General features: G+C 35.3%; 1 protein-coding gene across 1 annotated transcript; it reads left to right on the top strand.

The window, feature by feature from the left end:
* Nucleotides 1-1753: 1753 nt before the first annotated feature.
* LOC111083122 (heart- and neural crest derivatives-expressed protein 2-like) lies at nt 1754-8591 on the top strand. Its single transcript, XM_022379395.1, has 3 exons — nt 1754-2690; nt 5633-5760; nt 8339-8591. Exons 1-3 carry the CDS (start codon nt 2076-2078, stop codon nt 8589-8591), a joined length of 996 nt encoding a protein of 331 aa, XP_022235103.1. The 5' UTR covers nt 1754-2075.
* Nucleotides 8592-13706: the final 5115 nt, after the last annotated feature.

The raw sequence follows: 13706 nt of genomic DNA, 5'->3' as shown, positions 1-13706 counted from the left end.
ATATTTGAGTGCGTACATAAACATATGTACATAATACATAACTGAACATATAAAACCTATGCTACAATTAAATACGTTTTGAAAACTTTCTATAAAATCAGTATTGTAATATTTGAGTGTGTACATAAACATATGTACATAATACATAACTGAACATATAAAACCTATGCTACAATTAAATACGTTTTGAAAACTTTCTATAAAATCAGTATTGTAATATTTGAGTGCGTACATAAACATATGTACATAATACATAACTGAACATATAAAACCTATGCTACAATTAAATACGTTTTGAAAACTTTCTATAAAATCAGTATTGTAATATTTGAGTGCGTACATAAACATATGTACATAATACATAACTGAACATATAAAACCTATGCTACAATTAAATACGTTTTGAAAACTTTCTATAAAATCAGTATTGTAATATTTGAGTGTGTACATAAACATATGTACATAATACATAACTGAACATAAAAATGCATTAAATTTGAGTTGTTTGTGAGCAGAAGGCTAACCGATATGCTATCTGTGATCCGCCCATTGCGGGTATCGAAACCCGATTTTAAAGGTAATAATCCCGCAGTCTTACCGCTGAGCCACCGTATAGCGAATATGTTAAACCAATTCAGTTCAAAGACATCTAAAAATTTGTACATTTAAAACAATGGAATACAGCGAAGCCGCAAAATTTTCAATATAATACAAAATACATTTAACATTCGTGAGAGAACAACGAAAAACTGTTTATCTTATATATTGTATCGATGGAACTAACCAGTATAGATAAGTTTAGTTCTGTTATATCAATGCTATAAAACATAAGAGTTATAGCTTTTATTTTATAACGTTGGATGACCTGCCATTACAGTACATTAATTCACTGAAAACTTATACCGAACTAATAAAATTCATTGAATATACGTACATAGTCATTGCAACCATAACAATACGTAGTCTTCTACTAAATAAAGTAGGTTAGAAATACACAGTCCGTCAGTCATTGTCGAATAGCTGTTATAAGAACGGCTACAATCTACGATAAAAGTAGTCGAAATGTTTACTTATATTAAGATGTTACATAGTCTGAGATTAACTAATGTCAATAAGTTAAGTATCACAGTACATGACAGAGGAAGACTCAATGTTTACTAATATTAAGATGTTACATAGTCTGAGATTAACTAATGTCAATAAGTTAAGTATCACAGTACATGATAGAGGAAGACTCAATGTTTACTTACATTAAGTAGTCATATAGTCTGAGATTAACTAATGTCAATAAGTTAAGTATCACAGTACATGATAGAGGAAGACTCAATGTTTACTTACATTAAGATATCACAGTCTGAGATTAACTAATGTCAATAAGTTAAGTATCACAGTACATGATAGAGGAATACTCAATGTTTACTTATATTAAAATAAAAAAACAGAACTCCGTGAAACTATATATTTACGTTAAATCAGTTTTTATGCCGCAGGGATGCCATGTGTTACAAATGTGTAATTTGTTCGAGGAGAAACATATGTTTTGAGCGTTTCTTTTTTGTTAAATATTCAATGTTTCGAAGCTGTTTTGAAAATCCGCTACTGTTTGTAGCAACAGAGAGAAGGTACTTTTTATTTGGTCACTGAGACTAAACGAAGCGCACATAATGAAACTTACCCTTGTATTATTCTAAATGATGGCGTGGGTGGGCGCCAGACTCGGGGACCTTCGTTCTGGGCGGGGCGGATTGGCAACTCGGAGGACACTTCTGACTCTGGTGGCCTCTCCTCCTTGTCCGACACATCCGGGACTTCCTTTCTGAAATGACGTCGTTGAAAATTTCATTAAACATTATAGTTTGGAAGCCTAGGCGGGGTGTACGGTTCGGCTGGCTAGCGTAATCGCTGTTTAAAAAAGACGGCACTTTTTATTGATGGCTCAGATTCACAGCACGAGTATTCCCGGCGAACTGAAACTCCTGACCGCTGAAAGAAAACAGAACTTCACGTGGGCACGTGGTAGCTTTGTATCTGTTTAGTATTAGGTGTAGTTCTCAAGTGGCCAGTTTAACAGCAGTATGAGTTTGGTTGGCGGCTACAATCAGCCCTTCCCTGGATCTGAAGCCTTGTACTCTCCTTATTACACGGCTAGGTTCGAGCCTCACAACGCATCAGGGTCTTCTGATGCTCCCTATTTTACTCCCTGGACATTCGCTCCTACTAACCAAAGTTCTGAGATGTCGCCTCACAGTGTGGAGTACAGCCCGCCGCCTTACGTGCCTTCTCCCGCTCAGCAGACCTCCACGCCGGCGGACTCCTTCTCCGTGTCCGGTTCAGCTTCGGGGTGCGACTACATGTTCGGTCCGTGCGGAGTGACAAGTGTCGGGCCAGACGGAAAGTTGACGATCCCAGGCCGGGGTGGGATAAAGCGGAGATCTACGGCTAACAAGAAGGAAAGACGTCGCACTCTTTCAATTAACAACGCATTCGCAGATCTGCGAGATTGCATCCCGAACGTTCCCGCTGACACGAAACTGTCGAAGATCAAGACGTTGCGGCTCGCTACCAGCTACATAGCTTATCTTATGGACTTGCTGGCTCAGGACGATCCGGGACGTTCCCCCGACGGAGGCTTTAAAGCAGAACTCACGCGAAAGATTGAATCTAGGGAAGAAAAGAGAAAGACCGAAATAGTAAGTTTAAAACCGTTAAGTTCTGTATTTTAAGGTAAATACTATTTATATTCTGAGGAAAGCAGTTTAAGATGGGTGTTCTAAAGCTTAGGATGACCTTCAGAATGGATTCCTAACTAGACTCAGATTGAATAAATAAAGTTCAAATGTTTAGGAAAGTCTTCAAGCAATTATCAAGTAAATTGTTTTTTGTTTTTTTAAGTCAGATAACCAAGAACAGTTATTGAGGATATAGAAAAAATCTGATGAACACAGATTTCAAGAGCTAAGATCTCACACATAGTTAAGGATATAGAAAACATCTGATGAACACAGATTTCAAGAGCTAAGATCTCTCACATAATTAATGATATAGAAAACATCTGATGAACACAGGTTTCAACAGCTAAGCTCTGACACATAGTTAAGGATATAGAAAACATCTGATGAACACAGATTTCAAGAGCTAAGATCTCTCACATAGTTAGACTGACCGTAAGTCAAGACAGTTAGCGAATTAAAATAGCACCGTACATTGATTATAACAGAAGTGGGTGGAAACAATAACACCATAAAACGATAGTAATACGTGTAACACAGAATTGTGTGGAAACAATAACACCGCACAATAATAGCAATGCATGATACACAGAAGTGGGTGGAAACAATAACACTGCACAATAATAGCAATGCATAGTACACGGAAGTGGGTGAAATTATATATTTAGTTAGATAAATGTCAACTTAACAACGTGGACAATCTTCTAAACATATCAGTTTATCATATCATCCGTTCTTTAAACCAAACTTTCACTTATCGTGTTGAATGTTTAAAAATCTAACACCGTTGACTTCATTTGTAATAGTGTCTGTGCTCCAAACCTGATAATGTTGCCCCTCATTACCAACATTTCAACATATAATAGCTTCTGTACTCCAAACCTGACACTGTTGCCCATTATTACAAACATTGCAACATATAATAGCTTCTGCACTCCAAACCTGACATTGTTGCCCATTATTACAAACATTGCAACATATAATAGCTTCTGTGCTCCAAACCTGACATTGTTGCCTCTCATTACAAACATTTCAACATATAACAGTGTCTGTGCTCTAAACTAACAACAGTGACCATTATACCAAACGCTTCGGTATGTAATATCGTCTGTACTCCAAACCTAACACCATTGAACATCATTCCAAACCTAACACCATTGAACATCATTCCAAACACTAACACCATTGAACATCATTCCAAACACTTTTCTTCGTAATAATGCCAGTATTCCAAACTTAACAACGATTATCATAATTACAAACAGTTCCGTGTGTAATAGTGTCAGTATTCCAAACCTAACAACGATTATCATAATACCAAACAGTTCCATGTGTAATAGTGTCAGTATTCCAAACTTAACAACGTTTATCATTATTCCAATCAGTTTTGTGTCTAATAGTGTCAGTATTCCAAACCCAACAACGTTTATTATAATTACAAACAGTTCCGTGTGTAATAGTGTCAGTATTCTAAGCCTAACAACGTTTATCATCATTCCAAACAGTTCCCTGTGTAATAGTGTCAGTATTCTAAGCCTAACAACGTTTATCATCATTCCAAACAGTTCCCTGTGTAATAGTGTCAATATTCCAAGCCTAACAATGTTTATCATCATTTCAAACACTTTAGTATATAATAATGTCAGTACTCAAAAACCTGACAGCGTTGACCATATTTCGACACTTAAGTTTTCAATAGTGTGCGTACTCCAAACCTAATAATGTTGACCATCATTCTAAATATATCAACATCTAATAATGTCCACAGCCCAAATCTAATAAAGTTGGTCATTATTACAAACATTTCAACTTATAACAGTGTCCATAGTCCAAATCTAACAGCACTGGCCATCATTCCAAACACTTCAATTTGAATAACGTACGTATTCAAAACGTCTTTTGTGTGTAGTGGCCTCAGTAATTCAAACTTAACATTGGTCATCATTCCAAACACTTCATTTTGAATAGTATCCATAGCCCTAACGTAACAATGTTGACCATCATACCAAACATTTCAACTTCTAATACTGTCCATAGTCCAAACCTAACAACGTTGACCATTATTCCAAACAATTCAGTGTGTAATAGTGTCCGTACTCCAAACTTAACAACGTTTAATATCGTGCTAAACAATTCGGTCTATAATTGTCCCTGTTCTTACGATCTAACATTGATCATCATTTTAACCACTTGAATTTGCAATAGTGTTCGTACTCCAAACGTAACAATGTTGACCTTCATTCCAAAAACTTGAATTTGTAATAGTGACCATAGTCCAAACCTGATAACATTGACCATCATTCCAAACATTTCAACTTCTAATGTTGTCCACAGTCCAATCCTAACAGCGTTGACCATTTCAACTACTTTAATTCATAAGAGTGTCAGTACTTCAAATCTAACAACTTTGACAATCATTTTAAACTCATTAATTTATAATGCTTCCCGTCCTTCAGTCTTTAGCCTTTATTTAAGTAATGTAAGATTTAACGCACTGCTTTTAGGATAATAGAACTTTTAGTGTCTGTTTACTTTCACATTGCTTGTTTGACATACTCGTTGTTTGGGATTAAACACAAGGTTACCCAATGTTGTGGCTGTCTGTGTTATGCCCACAGCGAGTATCAAAACACGATTGAACAAGTTTATTATATTTTGATTTGCTTATATTTGCCAAGATGACGTTTACTAGTCAAATTTAAAGGGCATTTGAATGCTGTAAGACTATATGAATGTAGGTAAAAATCAAGTTGGGGATTTTTGTGGATTAAATGAGAATAGGTCTAGCGACATAATTGATAGAAACCGACTCCTTTAGGCGTAACCAATATTGCGAATAGACAAAATATTATATAAGTCATAATTCTCTTGTTCAATTGTCAACAAAACAATATTCTGCTAAGAAAATCACGGCATATAATGAAAGAACGGATGGAGTTACTAATGACCATTGTTCACCGGTATATAAACATACAATAGATGAAGATCCTAAACAAACAAGAGATGAAAATCCTGATGATCACTGTCCACGGTATATAAACATACAAGAGATGAAGATCCTGATGATCACTGTCCACGGTATATAAACATACAAGAGAAGAAGATACTGATGATCACTGTACACGGTATATAAACACACAAGAGAAGAAGATCCTGATGGTCACTATACACGGTATATAAACATACAAGAGAAGAAGATCCTGATGATCACTGTCCACAGTATATAAACATACAAGAGATGAAGATCCTGATGATCACTGTCCACGGTATATAAACATACAAGAGATGAAGATCCTGATGATCACTGTCCACGGTATATAAACATACAAGAGATGAAGATCTTGATAATCACTGTCCACCGGTATACAAACATTTAAGAGACGAAGATCCTGAGGATCACTGTCCATCCCAGCGTGTAATCAAAGAGAAGGTGGAAAAAATCCTAATGATCACTATATATTCATATGCGTAAACGACGAGAAGATGGAGATCCTAGAGACCACTGTCCATCCATATGTATAACCACACAGGTGATGGAGGTACTGGTGATCATTCGCCTACCGTGGTATAAAGCAGTGTTTGTTCTTATGATAAATGAATAATAACAATAATAAACAAAGGAAAGCAGGCCTATCTGAAGCTGATGCATAGGGATCATCATCGAAAATAATCTATGTTGTGAGAAGAAAAACCAAATAAATTGTGAAGAATTGTATTCAGTGACACAGAATCATGATATATAACTATCAACTAATGTAATTTATCAAACTCATTGCTTCATTATGATATTATGAATACTACTGCAGAACACTTAGCTTTACTAGTTTAGACCTTACTGATATAGTACTTACTGGCTAGCATCAGTATTGTGCTTACTAGCCAGGACCAATAGACAAATACTACATTTACTGTATGGGACTGAAACTGAACTTACTGGCCTGGATAAGTACCAATACTGAACTTACTGACCAGGACTGGTACACAACTTATTTGCCAGCACCAATACTTAACCTGCCGTCAGATCCAATACTTAACTGACTGACAGGTCCAATATTGAACTTACTGGTCTAGACCAATACTTAACCAACCGTCAGATCCAATACTTAACTTACTGACAGGTCCAATATCAAATTACTGTCAGATCCAATACTTAACTTACTGGTAGGTCCAATATTGAAGTTACTGGTCTAGACCAATACTCAATTTACTGACCTTGTCCAATATTCAACTTACTGGTCTAGACCTGTACTTATCTTACAGATCTGGTCCAACACTGAACTTACTGGCCTAGACTTAAACGTAACTTATCGACAGGTCCAATATTGAACTTACTGGTCTAGACCAATGCTTAACCTACTGTAAGATCCAATACTTAACTGACTGACAGGTCCAATATTGAAGTTACTGGTCTAGACCAAAATTTAACCTACTGTCAGATCCAATACTTAACTTACTAACAGGTCCAATATTGAAATTACTGGTCTAGACCAATACTCAATTTACTGACCTTGTCCAATATTCAACTTACTGTCTAGACCAGTACTTATCTTACAGACCTGGTCCAACACTGAACTTACTGACCAGGAGTGACATTGAATTTACTGACCAGGAGTGAGTGACATTGAACTTTTTTAGTTTAAACAATAGTAGCATATTCAGACACCATAACTCCAGGCAGCACAACAAACTAAAACCATTCAATTTAAACAATAGTGGCATAATCAGACACTGTATCACTTGCAGTCGTGAAAGTATATTTTTATATTAACTGTCTCACTAATTTTCTTCCTCTCTGTCTTCATCATTTGTCACCTATAAAAGCAAATATATCTCATTAACGTCTATGCAGTTATTTTTACCATTAGGATTTCTATTTTGGTTTAATTCTGAATGCGAGTACTACCATTAGCAAAACCTCTTTGTTCAGTTGAAAAAAACTTTACTTGAAGAAGTCCAATCTAGGATCCTAATGCAAGTATACCAGTTTCAACAAGGGTGTGGTTCCCATTCTAACCATACTTGAGATATCCAAGATCAATGAGGTATACCAGTTTGATATAGAGTGTACCAATGTTTATGAAGTATGTCGTAGTCCTACTTTTCATAACCATTTAATGTCTCTCATCTGTTCCTATCATAGCTACTTATGGGCTGTGTGATGTAGCCATAACCTTATCTGCTAAGTTGGTTGCTACAGTCTTTCTGATCTAGCCATAACCTTATCTGCTATGTTGATTGCTACAATCTGTGTGATGTAGCCATAACCTTATCTGCTATGTTGGTTGCTACAATCTGTGTGATCTAGCCATAACCTTCTCTGCTATGTTGGTTGCTACAATCTTTGTGTTATAGCCACATCATTCTCTGCTATGTTGGTTGCTACATTATGTGTGATGTAGCCATATCATGCTTAGCAACAGATGTTGTCTGTGTTGTCTACTGCCCAACAGTTTGCACATTTTGCTGGACATTCATAAGTCTCCTTCGATATCTTAGGATTCTTTTTTTTTCTATAGGCATTGATAAGTATGCTTTCCTTTGAGAAATGTCAGATGAAAATTTCACAGATCTTGATGGAGCAGACAATTGTTCGTTAGTTTATTCCCCAGCTCCAGATTTAGAGCAACCTTAAGAGGCTGTTTACTTCTTGTAACGGATGTCATAGTATCCAAGGTTGCTGGAGCAGGTGTCATGGTAATCATTGTTTATGGAGCTGGTGTCGTGGTATCTATGGATGTTGGAGCAAGTGTCGTCTTATTCATAACTGTTGAAGCAGGTGCTGTGGTATCCAAAGCTGCTGAAGCAGGTGTCGAAGTATCCATGGCTGCAGGAGCATTTCTGGCAATTCTTGACATGCTTTAGTTGTATGTTTAAAGTTTCTGATATAATGATTTATCTTCGAATCAAGTGCTTTATCCCCCGAATAAACACTGTGATAAGGCCTCAATTATAACTCTTAATTCTGTGTTTATACGAAGTATTGCTAGCTATATAAGTATTCAAGAAAACCAAGTTTCTGTATAGAAAACGTAAAGCAATCTGTAGGCTTATTATTGTTTATTAGGAAAAGCTACTCAAGGATTACGTGTGCTAGCCGCCCCTAACTTAGGACAAAAGAAAAGCCACCTAGTCAAGACCCAATATTCTAGGTAGATTTGTAAAAATTATACAAAACTGTTTGTGCTAGTTAAAATCAAAGTGAGATAAAATGCATATAAATATTGTTGCAAGTATTATAAAACAAAAATTTTTTTATGTTTTCTATTATTCTTTTTAGTGTCGTTTATATTTTAAACCATTTAAATTCAGGAAGAAAAAAAATCAAGGTTTTTAGGCAATACATGATGAAACGTCGGATTTAGGTTAAGACTAATTGAATCTACAAAAATTACTCTTTTACAAACAAACGCACAGTTTCGTGAAAAAAATACATCATAGTTTCGAATTTTACTCGTTTTAATACGTGAGAAACATTCACTTACGGTTGTTTGTAGTTAAGCACAAAGCTACAATATGGACTATCTGTACTCTGCCCATCACGGGTATCGAAACTCGGTTTCTAGCGTTGTAAGTCCGCAGACATATCGCTGTGCCACTGGGGGTCAAGCCTTATGAATTCAGACACAAAGGTAATTTATTTGAGTTAGCTTCTATTCTAAAAAGTTTTAGTTCAGATTTCTTATTGACATACCTGGCACGATCTGGGGGCTAGAATACTCGACATGCACTCTATGGGTCGCTGGTTCGAGTCCCGCAACTGTATACGCTCGCCCTTTGATCTGTGGGCGTTAAAATACGACAGTCAATCCCACTATTCTTTCGTAAAAAGCAGCCCAAGGGTTAGCAGTGGGTGGTGTTGACTAACTACCTTTCCTCTAGTGGAGTTAAAAAAGTATACTTGTATTTAAAACAAGATCTAAAATTTACAAATCAGCAAAACTTTTTTTTCTGAAAATATTTTCTGCTTTCATATGGAATATATAATTACGTAAAGACAGCTTCCATCTTCAAACCATTATTACGTAAACACAGCTTTCATTTTGAAATTAGTATTACGTAAACATAGCTTTCGTCTTGAAATTAGTGTAACAAACACAACTTTCATCTTGAAATTACTGTTACGAAAACACAACTTTTATTTTTAACTTATTGTTACCTAATCATGGCTTTCGTCTTGAAATTAGTGTAACAAACACAACTTTCGTCTTGAAATTACTGTTACGAAAACACAACTTTTATTTTTAACTTATTGTTACCTAATCATGGCTTTCATCTTGAAATTAGTGTAACAAACACAACTTTCATCTTGAAATTAGTGTAACAAACACAACTTTCATCTTGAAATTACTGTTACGAAAACACAACTTTTATTTTTAATTTATTGTTACCTAATCATGGCTTTCATCTTGAAATATGTGTAATATAAACACAACTTTTATCCTGAAATTATTATTATTATTATTATTACGTAAACACAGTTTTTAATCTTGACATTATTGTGACGTAAACATAATTTTCAACTTGATTTATTGTCACATAAACACAGCTTTCATCTTGACATTATTGTTACGTAGACACATTTTTCAACTTAAAATTAATATTAAGTAAACACCAAGCTATTCTGGTTTTCACACAATATTTCTTACTGTTAATGATAAGGTAAGATTCCTTGTGCTTCCATTTATGTTGTATTGAGTACATCAAAATTGAAATAACACATCAAAACATCTCAATATAACTTTATTAAATTGCATTGTTTTTTCTACTTTATGAACACTTTTTTTCTATATATTATGTTTTCAACTTCAAACAACCTTATGATTTTGAAATGAACACATCATATTATATTTTCATGATTATATATATAAAAAAAAACTTATTTTGTTTGTTTCTTTCATATCGCACAAAACTACTCGAAGGCTATGTGCGCCAGCTGTCCCTAACTTTGAAATGATAGACAAGAGGACAGACAGATAGTCAATACCACCCACCGCCAACTATTGGGATTCTCTATTACTAACACATAACATAATAACAGCCACAAGGGTGAAAAGGCGAGCATGTTTGGTGATGAGATTCGAACCCGGGACCCACAGATTACTAGTCGAGTCCCCCAAATTGTGTTGTAAAAATATTTCCAATTAAAACTTTGTATACTAGCTCAAAGTGTAACTAAACTTTTCTAACGTAATTTTACAACTTACCCCCCCCCTCAGAAACGTGTCTACGTACATGTTGTGAATTAGTAGCAGTTACTGCTGAGTTAACCCTCTAACTCATTTGATAGAGTTTATCGTGCGATTGGTCCCGGTTTCGAATCTGGCAGTGATAGGTAGCCATGGTTTTTAGGTGGAAGGTTTCGTGTTCGCTTTCCGCCGGAGACAAATGTCGTTGTTACTAATGGACATTTGTAATTCACAATTAGGAGTGAAGAACGTGAAAAACACGTGAAATGTTTACTGTCTTTTAGCGAATCCAAGGAGTTTGGAGTCTCGCCCTAAATATCAGAAGGAAAATAGTTAAGACCAAAGAAGTGATGATTTATAACTTTAAATATTTTCAAAAATGAGACAACTGTAATATCGTAATAAATATGATAAGATACCAGCAATCGGTATTTTACCGTATGTTTACGGTATATTTTTTACAGTATTCTGATGTGTCAAGTGTGAAAGCAAGTGTCACTGAAACTAATGTGTGGAGTAAACTCTATTATTCGTCAATGTACACATAAAGGGTCACAATAAGTTGGTTCGTCTGTTACATATATATAGCGGTAAAATAAGTTGGTTCGTCTGTTACATTCTACCGCTATATAGAGTCTCAATAAGTTCGTTCGTCTGTTGCATTCTACCGCTATATAGAGTCTCAATAAGTTGGTTCGTCTGTTACATTCTACCGCTATATAGAGTCTCAATAAGTTGGTTCGTGTGTTACATTCTACCGCTATATAGAGTCTCAATAAGTTGGTTCACCTTTTAAAATTTTATTGTTATAAAGGGTCCAAATAATTTGATCCATTTGCTAAGATTCTACCACTGTAAAGGGTCCCAGTTAGTTGATCAATCTGTTAAAATTCTACTATTATAAAGGGTCCCAACTAGTTGATTTATCTGTTAAAATTCTACTATTATAAAGGGTCCCAATTAGTTGATTTATCTGTTAAAATTCTACTATTATAAATGGCCCAATAAATTGGTTCATCTGTTAAAATTCTACTATTATAAAGGGTCCCAATAATTTGACTTACCTCTTAAAATTCTATCACTGTAAAGGATCCCAGTTAGTTGATCCATCTGTTAAAATTCTACTATTATAAAGGGTCCCAATAATTTGGCTTACCTCTTAAAATTCTACCACTGTAAAGGACCCCAATGAGTTCGTTCATCTGTTAAGATTCTACTTATGTTTAAGAATTAAGGTTTTATTTTCTTATTTTCTTTATTTTCTTAATTTTGTGAACACGTTTAATGATTACTATTAAACGTTTTTGAACATATTTTAGAGAAAAATAGCGTTCTCCGTCGAAAACATATCTGGTTATCCTAGGGCTTTATTTGTTATTTGTCAACAAGCTATTCCTTGATTCACAGGTGGATTCCATGTCTCTGATGATGTTTTCAGCTGACACTTCACGTTACTTAATTCATATCAACAAGGTAAAATCTGCCAACAAACTGTTACTTTACAAACAGTTATTACTGTAAGCCTAATGGTGCTTGTCAACTGACACATTACCTTACTTAATTCATATTAACAAGGTAAAACCTGCCAACAAACAGTTATTAGTATAAGCCTAATGATGCTTGTCAACTGACACATCACGTTACTTAATTCACATTAACAAGGTAAAATCTGCCAACAAACTGTTACTTTACAAACAGTTATTACTATAAGCCTAATGGTGCTTGTCAACTGACACATCACGTTACTTAATTCATATTAACAAGGTAAAATCTGCCAACAAACTGTTACTTTACAAACAGTCACTACTATGAATCTAAGGATACTTGTCACCTAACGTAATGTGTAATTCAACAAATAGGTTTGTAGGTTTTATCCTGTTTCTAGATGGAACGATTGTATGACAATAAATGTTTAATCGGGATACGTGAGAACACGTGAAACTTTAAAGGAAAATCATTGGTAGTAAATAAAGGCTTAACTTTTCTTTATATGTCTGTATAGAATGAATATTCTATGAAGTTGGTTGAGGTTAATTGAACGATTTTCTTTGCTATGGCAGGGTGTCATAGGATGTAACTAACCAAGTTTTTTATTCCAGTTGTTCGTGTTTGATTTTCATTTAACTGTCACACTTTGGGACACCATTATCCTGGTCACAATGTTTTCATGTTATTTAGTGACCAAAAAAAAAAAAAAAGATAAAAAAGGTTATAGCTAAATGAGAGAAATATTAGAAGTCCAAATCATTAGGTGCCGACGAAAAGGCTTTCTTTTATGATCTCCCCTGGCAACTGCGTGAAATGCAGCTCAAATGAACGGAACAGAAATCGGAGTGAGAGTGCTTGCCTCGTCACACGTGGGTCATTCCCGATCCTTGCGAAATCAAGCCTAGTTCATCACCCCATATTAAACACGAGACGTCTTTATAAATACATAAATTAGAATATCCACGAGCCGAAGTTTTGCGTTGAGTCTAACCGAGACAAAATCTCCAAAGTCCGCACCATTGATCACCGGAGTCCCTCCCTGCTCGTGTGGGCGGCCAAGAAAGTAACTGAGCTAATTCGTATAGTATTTCAACCTTCACGCTCACTCATTCCTAGGCCTTTCTCTTGTTTAATTATCTCTCGGTGCATAAAGAAGTCGTTGTTTGGACTGAAAACTAAAACAAAATGTATAAAAATATCCGGGCATGACGTCCTTAAATACACGCTATGTTAGTTTTTACGGGCCGAAGGAGCTAACAATAGCTTGTGTTTCTGGTCGTGACCCACACGTCATCGGAATGCA

This window comes from Limulus polyphemus, unplaced genomic scaffold (genome assembly GCF_000517525.1).
Source record: "Limulus polyphemus unplaced genomic scaffold, Limulus_polyphemus-2.1.2 Scaffold8247, whole genome shotgun sequence".
NCBI classification, from domain to species: Eukaryota; Metazoa; Arthropoda; class Merostomata; order Xiphosura; family Limulidae; genus Limulus; species Limulus polyphemus.
Note: the sequence above shows the minus strand (reverse complement) of the source record. Positions and strands in the feature narration are given on the sequence as shown.

Bases quoted from the DNA above. Each gene is read 5' to 3' on its own strand.
- LOC111083122 (XM_022379395.1), top strand. From the start codon at position 2,076: ATGAGTTTGGTTGGCGGCTACAATCAGCCCTTCCCTGGATCTGAAGCC. The intron at 2,691-5,632 runs GTAAGTTTAAAA...TATTCTGCTAAG, and splicing joins AAAAGAGAAAGACCGAAATA to AAAATCACGGCATATAATGA. The intron at 5,761-8,338 runs GTATATAAACAT...TTTATTCCCCAG, and splicing joins CCTGATGATCACTGTCCACG to CTCCAGATTTAGAGCAACCT.